The sequence below is a fragment of the Danio aesculapii genome, chromosome 5 (assembly GCF_903798145.1).
Source record: "Danio aesculapii chromosome 5, fDanAes4.1, whole genome shotgun sequence".
In the NCBI taxonomy this organism is placed as follows: domain Eukaryota; kingdom Metazoa; phylum Chordata; class Actinopteri; order Cypriniformes; family Danionidae; genus Danio; species Danio aesculapii.
In genome coordinates, this window is record NC_079439.1 from 58,524,781 (window position 1) to 58,549,035 (window position 24,255).

General features: G+C 38.3%; 1 protein-coding gene across 1 annotated transcript in view; it reads right to left on the bottom strand.

The window, feature by feature from the left end:
- The window catches only part of rasa4 (RAS p21 protein activator 4), a 95,776-nt gene extending 72,982 nt beyond the window's left edge, over positions 1 to 22,794 (bottom strand). The window contains exons 1-3 of the mRNA XM_056458544.1: positions 22,538 to 22,794; positions 4,788 to 4,844; positions 1,538 to 1,651 (exon numbers count right to left, since the gene is read on the bottom strand). Coding sequence (XP_056314519.1) covers positions 1,538 to 1,651; positions 4,788 to 4,844; positions 22,538 to 22,602 — 236 coding nt within the window. The 5' untranslated portion in view covers positions 22,603 to 22,794. The remainder of the gene's footprint in view (positions 1 to 1,537; positions 1,652 to 4,787; positions 4,845 to 22,537) is intronic.
- Positions 22,795 to 24,255: the final 1,461 nt, after the last annotated feature.

A 24,255-nucleotide genomic window follows, 5' to 3' on the forward strand; every position in this document is an offset into this window, starting at 1 on the left:
CAAGTTTTAGGAACAACAAATAATTACTTGATTTCTAGTTGATAATTTAGTATTAGAAGTGGCTTGTATGAAAGGCAAAGGCCTCTAGGTTACGCTTATTTTACCAAAATAAAATATGTAAATAGATATGTATGTAAATAAAATAGATTTTTTATTATTTGATTAGGACAGTAAGGTCTGACTTTGCTTAGACAAAAGTCTTGTCACTTAACAGAAATATTGTACAGTATAGAATATAAAGTCATGGTGCAGTGGAAAAATAATTAATATTGTGTATGACTCCCATGAGCTTGGACTACTGCATACATACATCTCTTCAATGACTCAAATAACGTATTAATGAAGTCATCTGGAATGGCAAAGAAAGCGTTCTTGCAGGACTCCCAGAGTTTATCAAGATTCTTTGGATTCATCTTCAATGCTTCCTCCATCTTACCCCAGACATGCTCAATAATGTTCATGTCTTGTGACTGGGCTGGCCAATGCTGGAGCACCTTGACCTTCTTTGCTTTCAGGAACATTGATCATCACAAATACTGCAGAAGACCTATTGGAACCTGCATAGCCCCAAGATTCACAAAGAAATCAATTAAGTTTGGTGAAGGAAAAATCATGGTTTGGGGTTACATTCAGTAAGGGGACGTGTGAGGGATCTGCAGAGTGGATCCTCAATAGCCTGAGGTATCAAGACATTTGTGCAGCCCATTACATTACAAACCACAGGAAAGGGCAAATTCTTCAGCAGGATAGCACTCCTTAACATACTTCAGCCTCCACATCAAAGTTCCTGAAAGCAAAGAAGGTCAAGGTGCTCCAGGATTGGCCAGCCCAGTCACCAGACATGAACATTGTAGAGCATGTGTGGGGTAAGATGAAAGAGGATGCATTGAAGATGAACCCAAAGAATCTTGATAAAATCTAGGAGTCCTGCAAGAACACTTTCTTTGCCATTATAGATGACTTTATCAATAAGTTATTTGAATCATTGGATGTATGGATGTATGGATGCAGTCGTCCAAGCTCACTCTTTTCACAGATGTCCATGAAATCCATAAAACGCTGTACTATACATGCCAGGCCAGTAGTGGTGATGTTACTTTGTAAAGCAACACTATGCACCGGTGCACATGCGGTCCTGTAGTCCACCATTGTTGTTTTGATTGTTAGGTACATGCTAATGACTATAGACTGTACAAATAATATGTAACACATCAATATTGTCATGTTTTTAGCCTTGTTTAAAGGTTTCTGTATTCATGAACATAAAATATTGTGTAAATACATGGTCAAGATGCATTAAAAAATGTGTTTTGAACAAAAACTCAATGCTGTTTCTTATCCTTCCTCAAATATTTCTTCCTTCCTGCAACCAACACTCAAAGAGTTTTTTTATTTTTTCTTGTATTTTTATATTTCCAAACATATATGCTGCTGGTTGAGTCACGGTTGAGATGTCGGATTACTCAAGCAGGGGCAATGTTTTGAATCACACACTTCACCTTAAACTATGTAGTAGAATTAGTGTATAGGATCAGACCTGAGAGAGTCTTCATCCAGCACATAAAAAGACACTGTGCGGAAGTATGGAGGAAGATGGACAGTGTATTCTTCACCCCAAAACGGAGAAAGTGTCTTCCATATTGTTGCTGTCCTGAAAAAAAAACAAATGTAAAAACTGTTACCTGCATGCAATATGGACAGTCAACAATATAACTGATTAACAATATGGTAATCTTCAGATCTGTTTTGTAAACACAGCACGTCACATTTTCACTCATGAGGCTTACTCCGTGGTAATGATTAGCATAAAGCAAAGCCTGAGGAAACAAACGTCAGTCTAGGATCCATGCTTAACGTTTATTTACCATCAGATTTGGCATTCCAGTGGGGGAAAAAGGTAACTTATTGACCTAAAAAAAATCATTGTGGCTTAGAGTACACTCACACAGAATCCACTGTAGATATCAATAGTGTGACTGTTAAACCTTTCCGTTGGCTGAAAAATATGTTCTTTTTACAGGCACTAGAATGAAGTGAGTCAGAAAAGCAATGATGAAGTGAATAACACATAAGACCCTAAGTCCAGCTTAAACTTTCAGTGTTCACATTGTAAGAACCCCAACCCCCCAAACACATACACAGAGACAAAAATTATATATTGTATAAATGTGTGTAGTTTAAATGAAATTCTAAATTACATCTACCATGCTAAAAGCCAGAGCTGGGTAAATATAGATATTAATAATTATCACAATAAACATCATATATGTGTACATATATACATATATCACATATACAGTGGTACGGAAAGTAATCAAAATCCCTATTTTTCACTCTTTGTAAAATTGCAGCCATTCCAACAAGACAATGACCCTAAACACACAGCTAAAATAATGAAGGAGTGGCTTCACAACAATGCCATCACTGTTCTTGAATGGCCCAGCCAGAGCCCTGACTTAACCCACTTGAGCATCTCTGGAAAGAAATAAAAATGGCTGTCCACCAACGTGTACCATCCAACCTGACAGAACTGGAGAGGATCTGCATGAAGGAATGGCAGAGGATCCACAAAACCTGGTGTGAAAAACTTGTTGCATCTTTCCCAAAAAGACTCAAGCCTGTATTAGATTAAAAGGGTTCTTCTACTAAATACCGAGCAAAGGGTCTGAATACTTAAGACCATGTGATATTTCAGTTTTGTTTTTGTTTTTTTATAAATCTGCTGTTTTTCAGTCAATATGGGGTGCTGGGTGTACATTAATGAGAAAAAAAAAATACTTTAATGATTTTAGCAAACAGCTGCAATATAACAAAGACTGAAAAATATAAGCGGGTCTGAATACTTTCCATACTAAGTGTATATTTATAGACAGATTTTTGCTTCTAAACAGACTTAATATATAAACCACACATTTAATTGTGGTTTTATCATCAGACAAGTCTTTACTATAAAAAAAATGGCTTCACACAATTCCTTCATGTTGTCCCAACACAAATCGAATAAGTTAACTTAAATGTTTCTATCCTTTTTAAACCGGGCTTACACTGTACGATTTTGGCTCTGATTTTGAGCCGAATTCTCACTCTTGCGGCTCTTCTTTGAAAGAGTAGTTTGTCATGCTTTGTTCATGCAGCGTTTGTGCAAGTGTGCACTGAAGATAAGGAGCAGGGGGGTTATTACATTTCAGCGTGAGAAATATAAGGTGTGGTGTAAGAGCGTGAGAACTGGTTGAAATGCGTGAGACCCCTGTCAGTTTTAGTGCCCTCAATGCACCTGCGCAAAAAACAGAAACAGACACACACTCCTGGATTCACGGGTGTGCGCTGGCAGCAATATCAATGAATAAATACCAGAATACACAGAAACAATTATGATATTCTATTCATATATTTGTGTGATACAGACCTGATTAGATTTTTTTTCAGCCATGACAGCCATGAACATAACGAAAGGGTAGGAAATTTGCCCAGAGATCATTGCTGAGTTTTTGAAAAATTACAAAGCATATTCCTAAAATATGTGTCAAAATAAGGTTGTCATTAAAAATCACTCCATTTGATGAAACATTAATACACTTGCTATGTTTACTGTGTTCTGAGAACTGAACTGTTTATTTCGATTTTCTCAAGCATATCATGTACAGTAAGTGCGCAAAGGTCTCTTACATTTTCTCTCACACACAAACACACACTATACTCAATATAAAATAAGCCAGAAACTTTTTTTGCACTGTAACCGATGATCAACAGTAAAAATGGCTAACTTTACCTGTTCTCATCAGGTAAAACTAGCAACAATCAAAAATGACTGATTATTTGCTGTCATGGCTTTGCAATCAAAAAATTTTATAATGGAAGTCAATGGGGCAAAAATAGCCATGAACATAACGAAAGGGTAGTCAATTTGCCTAGAGTGTATGGTTAAGTTTTTGAAAAATTCCAAAGCATTTTCCCAAAATATGTGTCAAAGTAAGGTTTGTCACCAAAAATCACTCCATTTGCTGAAACACAGAAAACAGTGTGGCCCAATTTATAATCAAAATCACCCCAGAGTGGATGTAAACATCCCCAACAGCACACCAGGGTTAAAGGGGAACACATCCAAAAATAAAAACTATGGTTAAGTTGATTTTTGACTGCAATTTTTTTGGCTCTTGTGTGTTTCTGTAAATAAATTCCTTCAATCCAAACTTTACCATAAGCAAAATAAAGTTTTTAAACATTTTTCTCAAATGAACATACCGAACATGCAGAGAAGATTCAATAATAAATGTTTCCATAAGCTAACTGAAACATTAAATGTTCTTGGAGCATATTTGTGTTTGCTGGGGTGGCAGTGGCAGTGTTTTCATGCATATAATATGTTTTTTTCATTTCTCCACCTCCTACTCTAAACTCCATGTGGAGCAGCAGGAATCAATATGCCCACACTGTACTGCCGGTCACAGCACATATATATATTTCGTGTGTGTTTGTGTTTTGAACCTCCACCATCAAACTGCTCAAATCAAACGAGAGGTTTGTTTAGTATGACCTTTTATACAGCTGCCAAGTGAGTAGGTACACAAGCAGTACAGCCACACAACGGTCTATGGCACAGGAGGGATTTCATTTACGTGGCACAAATTAAATTAGTTCTGCTTCACTGAAAATTTCATTCCTAACCTGTTTGGGTTAGGAAATTTGACTTATTATAGGCTGTATTGAAGCTCAGAGCCAATATTAGATTACTAAACACTGCGGCTCAAATTGAAATGTCAGAAAATAAAAATAAAAAGCATACCTACCGAATTATTGCTTCATTATCAATCTTCACGATGCAGTATGGATCACTGCTTCCAGTTCTGCAAGTGAAATCAACAGTAACATTAGGGAATGCAAAAAAACTCTAAATAGTTACAATCTCATGATCACACATGATTGGTTTGTGCAATCAAGAATGTTAATGGCATGCTAATTAGGATGCTTTTGCTCTGTTAGATTAGCAACAACAGGAAGGTATTAGATTACATTTATGGATCATATGGATACATTTAAAAAGTTTCATTATTATGACCATAAAAGATGTTATAGCTTCATTCATAACAAAGAAAACTTCCAAAGAACCCTTCTTTTTAAAACCTTGTACTTCAAATTCCAAACGAAACAATACTTCAATCATGAGATAAAAGATATTCCAGACATGTATGGGGTCAATGACAACAAAAAAATAATAACTAATAAACTAAACAAATTGCAATTGTAAACATATTACAATTGTCTATTACAGTTCGTTTTCATATATTTTAAAGTACTGCATAGAAAATGAACAAATGTTTTTATTTGTTGTGATAATAAATCAGGGTTATTCCACCAAAAATTGATGCAATACTTCTTAAATATTGTGATTGTGTTGTCTAAAAATGAAGATAACATTATTTTTTGTTAGTTTATGTTCTAAATAGCAATATACTTATTAGACATTTGGAACGAATGCCATAAGTAATTTGCAGAATAAAACAAAAATGACATTTTAATCAAACGCATATCTGTCAATCACAAAATATAAAGAAATTGAAAATGTTCAAGTGGTTTCTTAATTTTGTTTGTTTTATATATATTCATTCATTCATTCATTCATTCATTTTCTTTTCAGCCTTGTCCCTTTATTTATCAGGGGTCGCCACAGCGGAATGAACCACAGCGCAACCACAGCGGAATGAACCGCCAACTTATCCAGCATATGCATATCCCTTCCAGCTGGAACCCATTACTGGGAAACACCCATACACTCTCATTCACACACATACACTATGGACAATTTAGCACATTTGGGCTGTGGGGGAAACTGGAGCACCCGGAGGAAACCCATGCCAACACTGGGAGAAAATGCAAACTCCACACAGAAATGCGTATTGGTGACAACATGAATATATATATAAATATGAACTGTACCTTTAATTTACCTGCTCAAAGAAAACACTCTATTTGAATGGATCAAACAAAACTAAAGTATATGCACAGAACAACAAAAGCATTTATTGCAAATAAACTAACGTAAATATTATCCTGCTTGCTTTTAGAGCGTTGGTCACCCACTTAACAGAAAAAGCTGCAATTGGCTCATTCAGCGCGGCTCTGGCACTGTTCAGCAAATATATATATAAATATATATATATATATATATATATATATATATATATATATATATATATATATATATATATATATATAGGTGTGCTCTTTAGCTTAAATAGGCAGGTTAGGGTAATTAGGAAAGTTATTGTATAACAGCGGTTTGTTTTGTAGACTATCGAAAAATTATATATATATAGCTTAAAGGGGCTAATAATTTTGACCTGAAAATGTTTTTTAAAAAATGTAAAACTGCTTTTATGCTAGCCGAATTAAAACAAATAAGACTTTCTCCAGAAGAAATAATATTATCAGACATACTGTGAAAATTTCCTTGCTCTGTTAAACATCATTTGGGAAATATTTAAAAAAGAAAATAAAAATCAAAGAGGGGCTAATAATTCTGATTTCAACGGCATATATATAAATATAAATATACATAAATCATCAGAATACGTTTCCGAAATAACAACAAAAAGCAATCAGTAACAATTATACTGTGTATTTGAAATAAATAGTACTGTAAAACATCTGATCGGTGACATTTTATTTAAATTGATTAAAAACTTTGTACTAACAAATAAGCAAAACAGTGGTTTGAAGAATATTTAAAAATATATATAAACATTGATTTATCAGGGGCCAGCACAGCAGAATGAATGACCAACTTATTCAGTACGTTTTATGCAGCGGATGCATTTCCAACCACAGTCCAGTGCTGGGAAACACCCATACACTCTCACATTCAGACACACTCACGGCCAAATCAGTTCATCCAATTCACCTATACCGCATGTCTTCAGACTGTGGGGGAAATCGAAGCACCAGAAGGAAACCCACGCCATGCTTGCTGTGAGGCGACAGTGCTAACCAAAAGTATAAACAATTAATAAAAAAAAAACTATACAGATTTTTTCTCTCTTCTCAGAAACAAATTTAAATGTATGAAAAATAAACTTGATGCTTTAAAATCTCTTTTGACGTTTGACACTTAACTATAATTATACGAGACTACAATTATATTGTTGCCAACTTCTTCCAATTAAACTAATTCATTAGGGGTAAATGTAAAATCCTCATCTCATAAACCACACACTTCAGCTTTAATTACAGCAATATAATCACGCCTTCCCCTTAATACCTCTATTTGTGCATGCTTTCGCTGTACATCAAGCATTTCCAATCATTTTCACTTCCACAAGCCAGCGTGCGATAAGAAAGCACTCAGTCGCAGGCGCTCTCAGATGAGCCAGGAATTGACAAAAAGCAAGTGTAGAGACGTCTAACGTCACCGCGAGGATATTGAAATTCCTCTGTGGAGGTAATAACTGCCCCTGGCAACTTTGCTGCGCAATGAGTGTTTGCGTGCGTGTGTGTGGTGTGTATGTGTGAGGAGAATGAGTGCATCATGCGGTGATTCATCTTCGCCTGTTGTTATCAGTGTAATAGGGAAACCTGTGGCTGTCAGAATCAGGTGCTACATCAAACAGCAGCACGGCTTGGCAGTTGAACCACATACTATCATCCTCATGCCACCTGCACGCCGAGGATAGAGATGATCACAAAAGAGTGTCTCCTCTGTCATTCTCACTGCTTCTCTTATCTTCGGTGGTCACAATGTGTTGTTTGGGGGCTGAGAGAGACACTAGAGTCAGTTTACTCTCCACTTTTTTTGCCCAACATGTGACGACGAGAATTAAATAATGGGTTGCACTTCTTGTAGCACTGCACAATATATATCGTTTCAGCATCGATACTGCAATGTGCGAAGCTGGAATAGTCATATATCACAGGATCTGCAATGTAGATTTGGGATTATAGTCGACCAGATGCTACATTTTAGAATAGGGCTGCACAATATGCATTGTAAAAAAAATGCAGGGCTCCACACAATTTATTCATGTTGTCCCAACACAAATCCATTAAGTTAACATAGCTAAACTAAGTAGATTGAAAATAAAACTAGGGCTGGCGATAAAATCTGTATGGATATTTATTGATCAAACACCACTATTAATTTTGAAAGATTCGGTATGTAGTTTTGGTATGAAGCGCAATAGTTTTATTAAAATGTGGCTGCTGAGCGCGCGCCTTGGAAGGAATGCCAATAAGCTTAGGGTGTAAGTTTGTCATTTCCAATAGAGGCGCGTGACTTGCACGACTCGCACATTGGAGCGACGTGCACATGTTGTGCAAGCGGCGCACATGTGACGCATGCGCATTTTCTAGGCGAACCTAGTTGAAAACATCTGAACTTTTTCGAATGACACGAGAGCACCACAATTCATCTAAGTAGAACTAACCAATCTGCTTCACACTTTGTATGGAATATACACATTTCAGTAATAACGGCAGACTAATTACCTCAGACAAACACAGCGTACCCAAACACTGCAGTGCTTTTTACTTTTCTCCATAAACTTGCATCGAAGCGGCAACAATGGAAACCCATTTGAGATATCGTCTGAGAAAACGCTTGATGGTCACCTAATTACGAGAGACGCCAGGGAAACGCGCTTGTCACTTCAGGTCAGAATATCCTCACATGTGAAAATGAGTGCCGTATAGAAGCAGTGAGGAGATTGTAAATAAAAAAGGACGTAAGGTTGTCGCCAGAGTGGCTTTTTGGTTTCTTTTCTTGTGCATCCCAGCCACTAGCACCCCATCTGAAAGATTTTTTAGCATAGTGATAATGTGGTCATTTAACTTCACAATTTGTAATGTTGAAATATGTAATTGATTAATGATGGTTAGTTCTTTTACTTGAAAGCTCAGGTTTGATTATCATAATTTGTTTTGTTTATGGAGTTTGAGGTTTACTGTGTCATTATTATTCACATCTTACAGATGTTGATCTACCTTTATAGTTTGCTTTGATTGTTCAGTATTTACACTTTACTATTGTACACACTTTTTAATATTTTATTTATCAAGTTTGATTCTCTTTAACACTTATTTTTATTTTATTATAAAGAGATCAGATATTTTGTTTGAATATTTTTGACTATTAAAACTATTTGCCTTAGTAATTCAATTCAATTCTATTCAATTCAATTCACCTTTATTTGTATAGCGCCTTTACAATGTAGATTGTGTCAAAGCAGCTTCACATAAAAGGTCATAGTAAATAGGAACAGTGTAGTTCAGTTTTTAGTGTTTAAATTCAGTTCAGTTTAGCTCAGTTCAGTGTGGTTTAAAAAACACTACTGAGAGTCCAAACATTGAAGAGCAAATCCAACGATGCGCAGCTCTACAGATCCCGAACCATGCAAGCCAGTGGCGAAATGTTGTTAAATTAAAATAAAGTGGTTAAATAACAAAAAAATCCTAATATTCCTAAATGTATTGTTAAAAAATACTCAATAATTATCAATATCGAATGATATGAAACATGATATTGTGATTTTTTTTTTTTTTTGCAATATCACCCAGCCATACATAAAAAAAGCATATGTTTGGGGAACTTCCATTCAAAAGAACTGAAAGAACTCACTTCGAATAATAAGGTTGTGTTACAATTTTATTTTTAGTCATCATGAAAATGTACTTAGTATTTTAACGTGGCATTAATATCACAAACATATCTGTAACCTATATTCTTGTGGGTTTTTTGGTTCCTGCAGAATATTTTCTCTTTGTATTCCCTACAGTACAATAATATGTCTGTAATATTGCTGTGTAAATCCTTGACAATGTACTTTGTTTACAACTCTCCTATCTTTGAGGTGTGCATTTTAGTGTGTATTTATATTATTATTGTAATGTTGCAGTATGTATTTGAATAATGAGGGTTGGTTCTTTTACTTGAAAGCTCAGATTTGATTATCATAATTTGTGATGTTAACAGAGTTTGAGGTTTACTATATCATTATTATTCACACTTTAAAGTTTACTATGATTGTTCAGTATTTACACTTTAGTCTCTTGAACACTGATGTTTATTTTAATATAAAGAGATGAGATATTAAATTTAAATATTTTTGGTTTTGACTATTAAAACTATTTTCCCTAATAATGTTGGTAATTTAAAATAAGGTGGTTAAATAAAAAAAATCCTAATATTCCTAAATGTATGGTGACATCATATCGTGTTTTTTTTTTTTGCAATATCACCCAGCCCTACATAAAAAAATTAAGTTTCCTCAAAAAGAGTTAAAGCATTGTGTTGTTTTAGCTCATTTTAATTAAGAACTTTAACCAAACAGCCAAAAAAACGTTTTTTTCTTTGAGTATATTGCAAAAATGACCGTTATTGTGATGATAGTATATGCAATTTACATATTGCAGACATGTATGATAAATAAAATTTATTTTATGCTTTGGTTGTGTATCTAAATTTGACCAATCTTGGGCCTTACTATGTTACTGTATATTAAATATCTGTTTCTGAATAGCCCTGCTTGGGGAACTTCCATTTAAAAGAACTGAAAGAAAATCACTTCAAATAATAAGGTTGTGTTACAACTTTATTTTTAGTCATCATGAAAATGTACTCAGTATTTTAACGTGGCATTAATATCCCAAACATATCTGAAGCCTATACAGAAAATTTTCTCTTTGTATTCCCTATAAAGTAATATGCCTGTAATATTGCTGTGTAAATCCTTGACAATGTTCTTTTTTTTTTTTTACAACTTCCCTATCTTTGAGGTGTGTATTTTAGTGTCTGTTTTAGTATTTTAAAAGTTTGACTTGTTACACTTTTACTAATACTGTGTTATCAGTACTGTATTAATGCATTCATTTTAAAGGCGCATATTGTATGCATTTTTTTTTCTGTATTTTTATATTATTTTTATTTATTCTGTTTTGGTTGGGTTTGTAATAAGTTACTATAAATAAAAGTATAAATGTCTATAAGTTTTAAGTTGCCTTTTTAAATACTTTATTCATATGGATTTTTATAGATTTACATAAAAATAAATAAATAAAAACAACAACAACAACAACAATAATAATAATAATAATAATAATAATAATAATAATAATAATAATAATAATAATATTATTTTTATTATTATAAGAAACATCCTCAACACTTATTTCCTTTTTCTGGCCTTAACAGAAGAGACTCATAGCTAAAAGTTACAAGTATAAAACACCAAGTATGTATGTATAAGGTATGGGGTGCATTGCATACACAACACCATTACAGTAGTAAAAAAAGAAAGGCAAAAATATAGACAGCGTAAACCATTTAAAAGGCGCCGAATACCCTTATTACAAGCAGATCCATTTTTGAAGTTGTGGCTGATGTGAAATGCATAGTTAGTACAAGGTAACAGATAGTTAACAAGAAAAATATAATTAAAAACAAAGAATTCTTTATGAGATTTATGAGAACAGGTTTTGAGATACCTAAAATATTTATTTATACCCCAAGAACTGTAAATTACCAAAAAATAAATGTAAGAAATGGAGACCATATTTCCAAACGTACTTTTCAAATCTCTGAGAGTAAATATGACCTCAACTTATAATACCTCAAATCATGGTGCTCAACAGAGGAGCATTGGATTTTCAGAAATGAATTAAACATCTTGTCAGCTAGCGTGGTAAAAGCAATTACCCTAGATATTCCTATTTAAGCCAAACATTTTCAGGAGTAGTTCCAAAGATAGCAAATAAGGGTTGAGGTTCAATAGGAAAACCATTCATTTCACTAAAAGATTGAAATAATAAGTTGCCTTTTAATATTTGGTCATGGATAAACTGGGGTGAGAATAATGACACTTCATTATACAGTTTAAAAAAAATACATAAATAATTGTATATTCCAATTACTGGATTTACTTACAAAGCATCATGGGGTTTAGGAAAAAGGTGGATAGATCTTCTAGAAATTTAAAGTCGGCATGCAATGAAAATTCACCCCATTATCTGTGTTTGCTTCATACTGAAATTCATTTTTTCACTTTGTTCTGTTCAATCAACACGGCATAACTGGATGTTCTGGTAAAAAGGCGCTTCGCATAAAAGCATCTGCTAAATGAATATATGTAAATGTTGCATAAATGTAAAAACAGCAGGTTTCTTTCTGGCGATGCAAGACTTCTCCAGTCATTTAATCCATTTAAACCTCACCTCTCCACAATTAACCACAAATACATTCAAAAGCACTCATGACTGCACTTCTCAAAATTCAATCCAAGCCCTGCATTGAAAATGGTGTAGAAGAATAGTGTACTGCTGTAATTTTTACATTGTATTGGCAAAAAACACTTGAATTAAACATGAAAGGTTCGAAATTGGTAACGCAATAACATTACATTATATTTGTATGTATTTCATAATAAGAAGAGCCAGTTTCAGCATGGCTGTATGTATTGTGGATTGATAAAAAAATACTGAATTGAGTTTCAAACAATTAAAAGGGAGCATTTTGAGCATAAGTGTAATACCGGTGTAATTTTTTATTTATCTTTTTATTCACTTGTACATTAGAATGCGTCAAGTTGTACTCTTACACATTTACAACATGATTTAGAGAAGACACCAGACTTCATTCAATCATTTATTCATTCATTTTCCTTCGGCTTAGTTTCTATTTCAGAGGGCGCCACAGCGGAATACTTGCCAACTATTCCAACATATGTTTTACGCAGCAGATGCCCTTCCAGCTGCATCCCGGTACTGGGAAAGACCCATACACACTATTTCACATACACTACAGCCAATTTAGTTTATTCAAATCACTTTTGGACAGTGAGGGAACAGTGAAAACCATTGAGCCACCATGCCACCGTGAAGACACCAAGCTTTTTTGTCAGGCATATATAGATCAAGAAATATTTGAGGACATATTAAAAGTCTCTGTTAAAGGATCACAACACAGCACTAAAGTAATCAATAATTGTTAAAATTAAATTGACAATTAAAAGGACAGTTCACCCAATAATAAAATGTAAAAATTTACTCACTCCGAGTGGTTCCAAATGTTTATGAGTTTCTTTTTTACTCATTCATTCATATTCCTTCAGTTTAGTCCCTTTATTCATCAGGAGCTGCCACAGAGGAATGAACCACCAACTTATTCATGTAATGTTTTACACAGCGGATGGCCTTCCAGCCACAACCCATCACTGGGAAACGCCCATACACACTCATTCACACACACATACACTACGGCAAAACGTGTTTTGTTCACCTGCCAAAAAATATTAACTAGGCATGTTTAAATACAAACGTTATCTTTAATATTAAGAAGTTTGTCTTAATTGCACATTAATTTTACTTTTAAAAATTTACAGCTAAATTTTACATTATCAAAATAAAAACTACTTAAAAAAACTAAAAATATAATAACCTTGTGCTAAGCACAGTACTGCTAGGGTACTTTAAATGGGACTTATTGAATATTAACAAATGCAAGCTTATTATGCCCATAGTTTATTTAACAAGAAATATTAAAAAATGAGTCTCTGATGTACCTAAAGTGTGTATATGAAGTTTAAGCTCAAAACACCCCACAAATAACATGGTTTCCGCTACATTTATTTCCGCCACGGCTACATTACAGCTTCTCATACAAAACCTTCAGTTGTTGCTGTTTTTTTTTTTTAATAGCGGGTTATAATCACACCAAAACATATTAAAATGTAAGTAAATTATAACAGAGCAAACTTTTCTGTAATTGTACTAGTGCTGTGTGTTATTTGTTTAACCCTTTAAGGTTACATGCTGACTGACAGGATGCGCGAGGCCAGCAAACACGACGTAGCTTTCAGTTATGATGAACACAGCTTTCATAATTATACTTTATTTATAGATAAAGGTCAATGGTTCTGCATACTATAATTTTATCTTGCTAGTTTATGGCTATTTCACTTTACTTCGGGATGCATTAATGCCGTTCTGTAGGTCTATTGGAGACATTCATAAATATTCCTCGCAAATCTAATAAATGTTGGAGACTCATTACATAAACGCACTAAATCGCACTTCAGCAGTGTTTATTTAAAGAAAACCTGCATTTGAGCAGCGTATATTTGAGGGTGTGCAAGACGTTTTGTGCACGAACAGAGGAAATCGACGTGTAGGCAAAGAGATTCACATGCTTGTACTACATGAATGCAATCTCGACTTGTAATACTGCGATATTTGCCATTGAAATAACACCATAGGGAGATGGAAGATCTGTCTAAGGCCTGCCACCGCAACTGGAAAAATCCTAGAGGAAACACTGAATATAACTGAGGAAACACTGTTTTATAACTCTTTAAAACTGCTCATTTTAGGTTTTGATCCTAATTGTGCCATTTTGGTGACTGTCGCTTTAAATTCAAATGAGATTGTGCTCTTTACAAAAGAGGGCGGAGCTACAAATGCCTAAGTGTCATCATAGTGTCAGATTAAAAAATAAGACTAACGTCTTATGCTAATGAAGGAGAGATCAGCACTATTGGGTGGGGCTTTCCCCCTTTGATGACATGTACAAAGGGAGAATGTCAATCAAAGTGTTTCTGCATACTGTTTTCATCAAGTGTGATTATAAAAAATAAATATATATACATTTTTACCATTAGAAGCTGGTTATAGTCACAGACTGTTGCCACACAAGTGTGTTAAAACCCTTTATAAAAGTAATATTTAGATAATAGGTCCCCTTTAACAGATTACAGACAACTATACGCAACTTTAACGTTTTTAACCATTACATGCTTACACTTTCTACTTAAACAAATCTTGAGAAAATCCCAATCAATGAAGGTTTATCTCAGAAAGCAAATGCTCATACTTCCCGTTCCCAGGTGCTGATTGCTCACCGACTGCTTGATCATAATTAGCCTGCCTAAAAGAATCCAAAATCTACTAATCTTCCCACAGCCTTGCAAAACCATTGGAAGAAATCCAGGGGAAGCCAGAAAAGACGCATAGTCATGACTGAAGCTCAGCCAGGCCATGTGTAAATAGAAAGGGATGGTTGTTGTTTGTGGAGACTGTGTGCAATCTGCCACTGTGGACCGTTTGGCAATGTCACCAAATAAAAGCCAATGCAAACACTCCACACAGCATCTGCTCCCACGGCTCACCCAGTTCAGCAAATCTGATAGAGTGACCAGTAATTTAATCTAATCACACAAGGAAGTGAGTCGTTAAAAAACTCAGGGAGGAAACGAGCAGTAGCAGCACATCAGATTTTCCTTACGTTGACATGATGGTGACCACACTGCTGAAATGTTAATGCGGATGACCTTACTAAACAGTTTTCCTCTCAGACTATGTGGGAGAGCTGTCCTTTCCTCAAATAGAAATATATAAACACTTGTCGTCTGGACTATTGTGGTCAAAATCATGAGCATGTGATTTTCCAACCTCTTCCCAGACAAAAGAAAACACAGAGCTCAGCGCCAAATGAATCTGAGTGTGTGTGCGTGTGTGTGTGTTATTCGCAATGGAATGCTGCCAATTGCAAACAGGGGAACCAATTAACAGGCTTCACACTGCTAATTAAAGGTTTGAAATGTGCGTTTATACAGTAGTTTGGCATAAGCTTCTGAAATGACAACAACAAAAAGCAATGAGCGTCAATTATATTGTGCATTTGAGATAATGTAAAACATCTGAATTTGAGCCTCGGCTGGGTCAGTTGGCATTTCTGTGTGGAGTTTGCATGTTCTCCCCAAGTTCGCATGGGTTTCCTCTGGGTGCTCCGGTTTCCCCCACATATTCAAAAACATGTGGTATAGGTGAATTGGGTAAGCTAAATCGTTCGTAGTGTATGTGTGTGAATGAGTGTGTATAGATGTTTCCCAGTGATGGGTTGCAGCTGGAAGAGCATCTGCTGCATAAAACATATGCTGGATAAGTTGGCGGTTCATTCCACTGTGGTGACCCCAGATTAATAAAGGGACTAAGCCAAAAAGAAAAGGAATGAATGAATGAAATCAGGGGTTCTCAAACTCAGTCCTGGAGGTCTGGTGATTTTAGCTCCAACTTGCCTCAACACACCTGCAAGGATGTTTCCAGAAACCCTAGTAAGAGCTTGATTAGCTAGCATAGGTGTGTCTTGAGATAAAAGCTGCAGAACACCCAACCTCCAGGACCAAGACTAAGAACCCCTGGTGTATATGCTCCTTCAAAGCAATGCAGAAAATGTATTTTTAGAATTTCCCTTGATTTGTATTTTTTTTTTTAAATGATTAAATAATATTAGATGTTTCATTCTATCAATATTGTTTCAAATGTCATGTAAAATCTGTAAAAAACAAACAAAATAATAGAAACCACCACATAAGTTTTAAGGGTTTCCAGCATATAACATTAAAACATTTTAAACCATAAACTTTTATCCATTAACAGTACATTCGAATAGTTTCTAGTATGTTTTTTCACATACTCAATTAAGATTTAAACTATTCCATGCAAAGTCAACCTTGCCATGAAAAATATTACATTTTTACCAAAACAGCGAAACCCTAAGTTTTTGTGTAGGCTTGTATTTTACAGGTGTCATGGATTGGTCAGGCTCTCACGACCCCCACTCACGAAGATCACCATCACCTGACTTCTAATGAGCACACAGCTGCATCACATTCACGAGCACCAGATAAAAGCACAGCACTCCAGTCGCTCATTGTCCGGGCTCGTCTCGACGAAAGCGGACAACTGAGCGACCACTCAGCGTAGTCATCCTCAGCTAAAACAAACGATTTACTTACCTGTTCTCTTTGTATTCCTCCTAGTCTTCCTGGTCCTCCCGAATCGTCCTGTCCTCCAGTCCTTCCAAGTCTGTGTCATCCTCTGTCAGCTGTATCTGGTGTGTGCTGTCCATCCTCGTGTATTCCTGTTACCCAGCCACGGAGGAAAAGACCCCAACATCATTCCTGATCCTCCTGGCTATCCTTCATGTGCTCCTTGTTGTCATTTAATAAACACCCTAACGTTTCCTTACCTCTGTCTCCTGTCCGCTTCATAACAGAAGCCCGGACCAATAACGACGACAACATGAGCACCCCCGATCACCTTCAAGAGCTGGTGGACCAGTTGAAGCGGATTCTACAGCCACCAGCTCCACTTTCCAACGCACCACCAGCACCGAGCACTTCCGCCTCCACAGTTTCTTCTTCGGCCCTTCCTTCCAGTCCCATGGCCCGACCAGCGCCCTACTCAGGCGGAGCGGGGGAGTGCAATGGTTTTCTGTTACAATGTTCCCTCATATTCGAAATGCAACCTTCTCTATATCCCACAGATAAGTCGAAGATCGCCTACATCGTATCTCTACTCTCTGGACCTGCACTTAAATGGGCTGAGACGATCTGGAACCAAGCCGGGCCGGTCATGAATTCCATCACTACCTTCACGGAGTATTTCAAAGAGGTGTTTGGACGTTCTGATGGGGAAGTAGCCGCTGGAGAGCAGCTGTATCATCTAAAGCAAGGTACTCTATCTACACAGGAATATGCTCTCCGGTTTCGCACTCTAGCAGCTGCAAGTGGATGGAATGAGAGATCGTTGTTGACCACGTACCGGCTCGGCTTGGAACCCACTCTCCGAATCCAACTGGCCACATTAGATGATACAATGGGTCTGGAGAGATTCATCCAACATTCTCTCCGATGTTCCGATCGTCTCCGTTCCTATCAACAGGACACCATCACCCCCTCGTCTGCACTCCTCCAATCGCCTGAGTCAACAGCCTCTCCAGAACCAGAACCCATGATAATAGAGTCTGGAAGACTGACATCAGCGGAACGACAGAGGAGGCTGACCCGGGGTCTGTGTCTATACTGCGGTGTCAGTGGACACACCCGTATGGAGTGTCCCCTTCGTCCCATTCGGACTTCAGTGAGTGTATTCAGTACGAATATTGAACAATGTAAACCACTTACTACCACCGTACAAATAACTACTGCCTCTATTTCTCTCCTTGTCACAGCCCTCATCGACTCCGGGTCAGCAGGGAACTTCATCTCCCAATCCCTCTGTCGTCAACTCCACCTCCGTACTGAGGCGTCCTCGCATATATACCAGATACAACCGATAACCAGTGCACTCGATCTTCGACCCGTATCCATCGACAATGCGAAGACATCCTTCTTCAAGTGGGGTTGTTACATCAAGAGAGGATTCAATTTCTGGTTCTGGAGGGTGCAATATGGACATCATTCTAGGGCGCCCGTGGCTGGTGAAGCACGATCCCATCATCTCTTGGGGCACAGGAGAGATAAGAAATGGGGATCTGGATGTACACCTGCCTGTTTTCCAAATCTCCCTCTTCAAGGTCGGAACCCCCATTTCTTTGTTTGCAACATCGGTCGAGAGCCCTCCTGAGAAGCAGTCTATCCACATTCCTAAGGAGTACAGCTCCTTTCATGATGTCTTCTGCCCCAAGAGAGCTTCCCAGCTACCGCCGCATCGGCCATGGGACTGCGCGATCGACCTAGTTCCAGATGCCCAGTTGCCAAGAGGTAGGATCTACCCGCTCTCGCTTCCAGAGAATCAGGCAATGGAAGATTACATAAGGGAAGCTCTGAGTCAGGGGTACATACGTCACTCAAAATCACCAGCCGCCTCAAGCTTCTTCTTTGTGGCCAAGAAGGACGGAGGGCTGCGTCCATGCATCGACTACAGGGTCCTAAATAACGGTACAGTAAATACCGATATCCCCTTCCTCTGGTACCAGCCGCTTTGGAACAGCTCCGAGAAGCTAAAGTCTTCACTAAATTGGCCCTCCGCAGCGCGTATAATCTGATAAGAATACGTGAGGGGGACCAATGGAAGACAGCATTCGTGACCCCTACTGGCCACTATGAATATGAGGTCATGCCTTACGGTCTGGTCAACGCCCCCTCCGTATTCCAAAACTTCATTCATGAAGTCCTCCGGGAGTTTCTTCACCACTGTGTAATAGTGTACATAGATGACATCCTCATTTACTCCCGGAGTGAGGCCGAACATCGCCAACACGTTGCGGAGGTCCTACACACATTGAGAGAACATCACCTCTACCTCAAAGCGGAGAAATGCTCATTCCACCAGAAGTCGATTCATTTCTTGGGATACATCATTGACCAAACCGGTATACGTATGGATGGGAAGAAAATTGAGGCTGTTCTATCCTGGTCAGAACCCACTTCCATTAAGGAGCTCCAGAGGTTTCTTGGGTTTGCTAACTTTTATAGACGGTTTATCAAGGACTACAGCAGGATTACATCACCTCTCACTAATCTCCTCAAGGGTAAACCCAAAGGACTGGAGTGGACCAAAGAAGCAGCCGCAGCCTTCCGCCTTCTTAAGAAGGAGTTCACAAGGGCCCCACTCCTGACTCATCCTGACCCAAATCTTCCTTTCGTGGTGGAAGTGGACGCATCCACCACCGGCGTCGGGGCAGTATTATCTCAACATCATGATACACCGCCCCGACTGCATCCCTGTGCCTATTTCTCTCGGAAGTTGAGCCCGGCGGAGCAGAATTACAGCATAGGAGACAGGGAGCTTCTAGCAATCAAGCTAGCCTTGGAGGAGTGGCGTCACTGGTTGGAGGGAGCCAAACATCCGTTCCAGGTGATCACAGATCACAAAAACCTCCAATACATCAAAGAGGCCAAGAGACTATGTCCACGTCAAGCCAGATGGTCACTTTTCTTCTCACGTTTTGATTTCTCCATTTCCTATCGTCCAGGACCCAAGAATCTAAGAGCAGGCGCTCTCTCTCGTTTACACGAGCATCACGATCATGAAGAACTCCCAACGAAGATTCTTCCCGAACACATCTCCATTTGTCCGATCACCTGGAACGCTCCTCCAGTCGTTGCCACTCCGGAAGCCCCTGCTCCGCCGGGATGCCCTCCTCATCGGCAGTTCATACCACCTGAACACCGGGTAGATCTGATCCACTCCTTACATACCTCGCTAGGCACTGGACATCCAGGGATCAACAATACTCTCTCGCTAGTATCCCAACGATTCTGGTGGCCAAACATGGCAAGGGATGTGAGGCAATATGTTCAGGGCTGTAAGGACTGTGCCCAATCCAAGAGCCCACGTCATCTACCCGCTGGAAAGCTCCATCCCTTGCCGATTCCGAACCGTCCCTGGTCACACCTAGGAGTGGACTTTATCACTGACCTCCCTTCGTCAGAAGGTAATACCTGTATTCTAGTCATAGTAGATAGATTCTCAAAGTTTGTCAAACTAATCCCTCTGAAAGGTCTTCCCACAGCCTTTGAAACTGCCGACAATATCTTTAATCAAGTCTTCAGGTCATTTGGTATTCCAGAAGATATTGTGTCGGACAGAGGTCCACAGTTCATCTCACGTCTATGGAAAGCCTTCTTCAAGCTCCTAGGTGTGGCCGTCAGCCTCTCTTCTGGATATCATCCCCAAACCAACGGGCAGACAGAGAGGAAGATTCAGGAGGTGGGACGGTTCCTGAGGACCTTCTGCAGTGGTCACCAGAACTCCTGGAGCCAGTATTTGGGCTGGGCAGAATATGCCCAAAATTCACTGCGGCAACCCTCCACCGGACTCACGCCATTCCAGTGCGTCCTGGGCTTCCAACCACCGCTCTTTCCCTGGGATGGCGAACCATCTGATGTCCCCGCAGTGGATCACTGGTTCCGGGAGAGCGAGAGAGTCTGGGACGAGGCTCATCAACATCTGCAGAGGGCAGTCCGTCGAAGCAAGGTAACCGCCGATAGGAGAAGGTCTGAAGAACCCAGATACACACCCGGACAAAAGGTGTGGCTATCCACCCGGGACATACGCATGCGACTGCCCTCTCGCAAGTTAAGTCCCCGATTTGTTGGTCCCTTCACCATCGTGGAACAGGTTAACCCCCGTCACCTACAAACTACAATTACCCTCTCACTACCGTATTCACCCTACATTCCACGTATCACTCCTGAAACCCTATCACGATCCTGTTCTTCCCTCCACAGAGCCTGACCACGAAGAGGAACCCCCTCCTCCACTGCTCCTAGAAGAAGGAGCCGTCTACGCAGTGAAGGAGATCTTGCGTTCCCGACGTCGTGGTGGCCAGTTGGAGTACCTGGTGGACTGGGAAGGGTACGGCCCCGAAGAAAGGACATGGGTTCCCAGAGCTGATATTCTCGATCCTAGTCTCATGGTGGAGTTTCATGAGAGCCACCCTGAGTTCCCAGCGCCTAGAGGCAGAGGGAGACCACCACGGCGTCGGAGGTGTCGGCCCTCAGGAGCGGGCCCTGGGGAGGGGGGTACTGTCATGGATTGGTCAGGCTCTCACGACCCCCACTCACGAAGATCACCATCACCTGACTTCTAATGAGCACACAGCTGCATCACATTCACGAGCACCAGATAAAAGCACAGCACTCCAGTCGCTCATTGTCCGGGCTCGTCTCGACGAAAGCGGACAACTGAGCGACCACTCAGCGTAGTCATCCTCAGCTAAAACAAACGATTTACTTACCTGTTCTCTTTGTATTCCTCCTAGTCTTCCTGGTCCTCCCGAATCGTCCTGTCCTCCAGTCCTTCCAAGTCTGTGTCATCCTCTGTCAGCTGTATCTGGTGTGTGCTGTCCATCCTCGTGTATTCCTGTTACCCAGCCACGGAGGAAAAGACCCCAACATCATTCCTGATCCTCCTGGCTATCCTTCATGTGCTCCTTGTTGTCATTTAATAAACACCCTAACGTTTCCTTACCTCTGTCTCCTGTCCGCTTCATAACAACAGGACAGTAAAAATACCCAAATATGTCTGTCAATGTCCTCAAACAATTAAATTTAAGTCACACAAGTGGCAATTTCACATCTATAACGAAGCTTTTTTCCTCATAAAGGCAAAAAAGTTAAATAAAAAAATCAATAATTTTGTGCTATAGTGAGCAACTCTTATCCTTATGATTAGCGTGGTTTCTTTTGGGTTGTGATGTTTAATTCACAGAATTTCCACATAGTATGTTGTATACTGTCAACTTGCAGACTTTTTTGGTCACATCCATAACGCATGTTTATTTTCCTCAACTATTAAAAATGTTTACAGACTGATATTTTTCTGACCCCATAACTCTGTGGTTAGTTGTTTAGGAAAATATAAACAGATGTTTCAATATAATGTTAACATATACTTTCTCTGCAAATTTATGTTTAGAGTTTTTACTGCAAATGTCACATCCATAACGCTGGAAATGCTCATTTAATGGTTTTAATATGCCAGCAAGGCAGAAAAAAATACTATATAATGCAATTTCCATTATAACAATTTCAAATTACAAAAGGGTTCCTATTGGTTTTTTGTTTGTTTGTTTGTTTGTTTTGCCCACAACATGGATTATCATTTTAAAATGTATGGCTTTATTTAAATGAGATGTTCTGTATCTGGATTATAAATCCCATAGGCTGCTGCTTTCAGTTTCTATACCGTCGTTCCTTCAACCAATGACTTCCCATATATTCCTAAACAATTGAACTTCAAATAATCTCATAAAGTCATCAACACTTACATGTCCTTGATTGGCAGGTTCTTTCCTTCCACAATCCTGATGAATAGAGTGCTTCGTTTAGCCATGCTGTCATTCAGTGACTGTCTCTCACGCGCCGACACTTATTGTTCCTTCAATAACACGCATGTTTATAAGCACTGCAGAATTGTCAAAAGGGCTATTGAATCAATAAAGCTTATGATATGTAGATCCTGTGAGCAGCACCGCCTGTCTGTCCAGTGGTCGTCCACGCGTTAAACACGGGCGGGTTGGTTTGAGCTCTGTGGGCTGTTTGTAGGAGGAGTGACTGACTGGATTCACACACACACTGGAAGAGAGAAGGTATTAGGAAAACGCGATGCGACTAAACTACAACGAACGCTCGTTTTATATCTAGCTAAACAGCAACTTCGTGATTTCAGGCGGTTTTGTTGAATATTGTACTTTGTAGCGTCGAGATGCGAGCGACGGGTGAATTGAAGTCATTTAAATTGAAGACTGAACTGAAGTCATTTACTCTCTCGACTGTAAAAATAGCTAGCATACCTGTAAAAAGCAAACATTGGTCTTCGTTGACTAGCAACTCTCTATGCTTACCATAAAAACGAATAGGATTGTTCGTTTAAACTTAAATGGATAGTTCACACACCAAAAAATCAGCCTACTTACTTTACTCACCCTTTAATGGTACAAATTCTTTATTTTTTAAATTGAACACACAAACACCGACAAAAAGATATTTAGAAGAATTTTAGGAACTGGGGAACCATTGACTTCCAGGGAAAATAGCCTATTGATTGCTAATGGGAGAGTGGGGACAAAAATAAAAATTTGGATGAAAATCTATTTTTAAAAGATAATGTCTTAGACAGAAATATATTTTTGCTGTGTTTACTAACTCATAAGTGTGGTCTATCAATATTGGGTGGTATTTTGAACAAATGTACAACTTCAAAATAATTTCACTTTAAACATAAATTGTACATTGTTCAGACCCATAGCCTGCTTGGCGAAAGGGGTGGTTCTTTTTTTTCTCAAAAAGTGGACCTTTTGCAAGTATTCACCTCATTTTCTATTTATTTATGGAGGTTCTATACTGCATTTTAAGCACTTTTTTTAAGTTTTAGAATAAAGAAATAATACAATAATATATACAAAAAATACAATACTTATTTTAAAAATACAAATTTATTACATCATATTTCTTTAGAAAAAAAAGAATCTGTTAAAGTTTTTAAATTAAAAAAATAATAATAAAAATGGTACCCTATTATCATTTATTGAGCAAATAACAAACTGGCCAGCACATTCAACTGGCCAAATTCGGTGCCTCAAATTCTGTACAGACAGCCAACATAGGATTCCGCTTTGTCCTAAAACCTTTTTTTTTGATGGGTTATTTCCACAATTCATTTTGTCATAGCAGTCAAAATAGGACAAAGGAACTCATGTGGAAAAATTCTAGACACCCCTGGCTTCAGGCCAGTTGTTACTTTTGACCGTGCAAAATGTTACGATTTTTTAAAATTTTTGAATTTTTTTTATTATTATTGGAAATAAGCATTAATTTTACAAAACATTAATCAAAACGCTGGAAACCCTAACACGGAAGTGAAAAAATAAGGGACAGCTATTAGCAGTGTGGCATAAATACGTGTTACTGTCGTCACCACAGGAACTCTTGCCATTTAAACTTGAAAAACTCAGAGATTGCGTACTTAAGGATATGTTATTACACT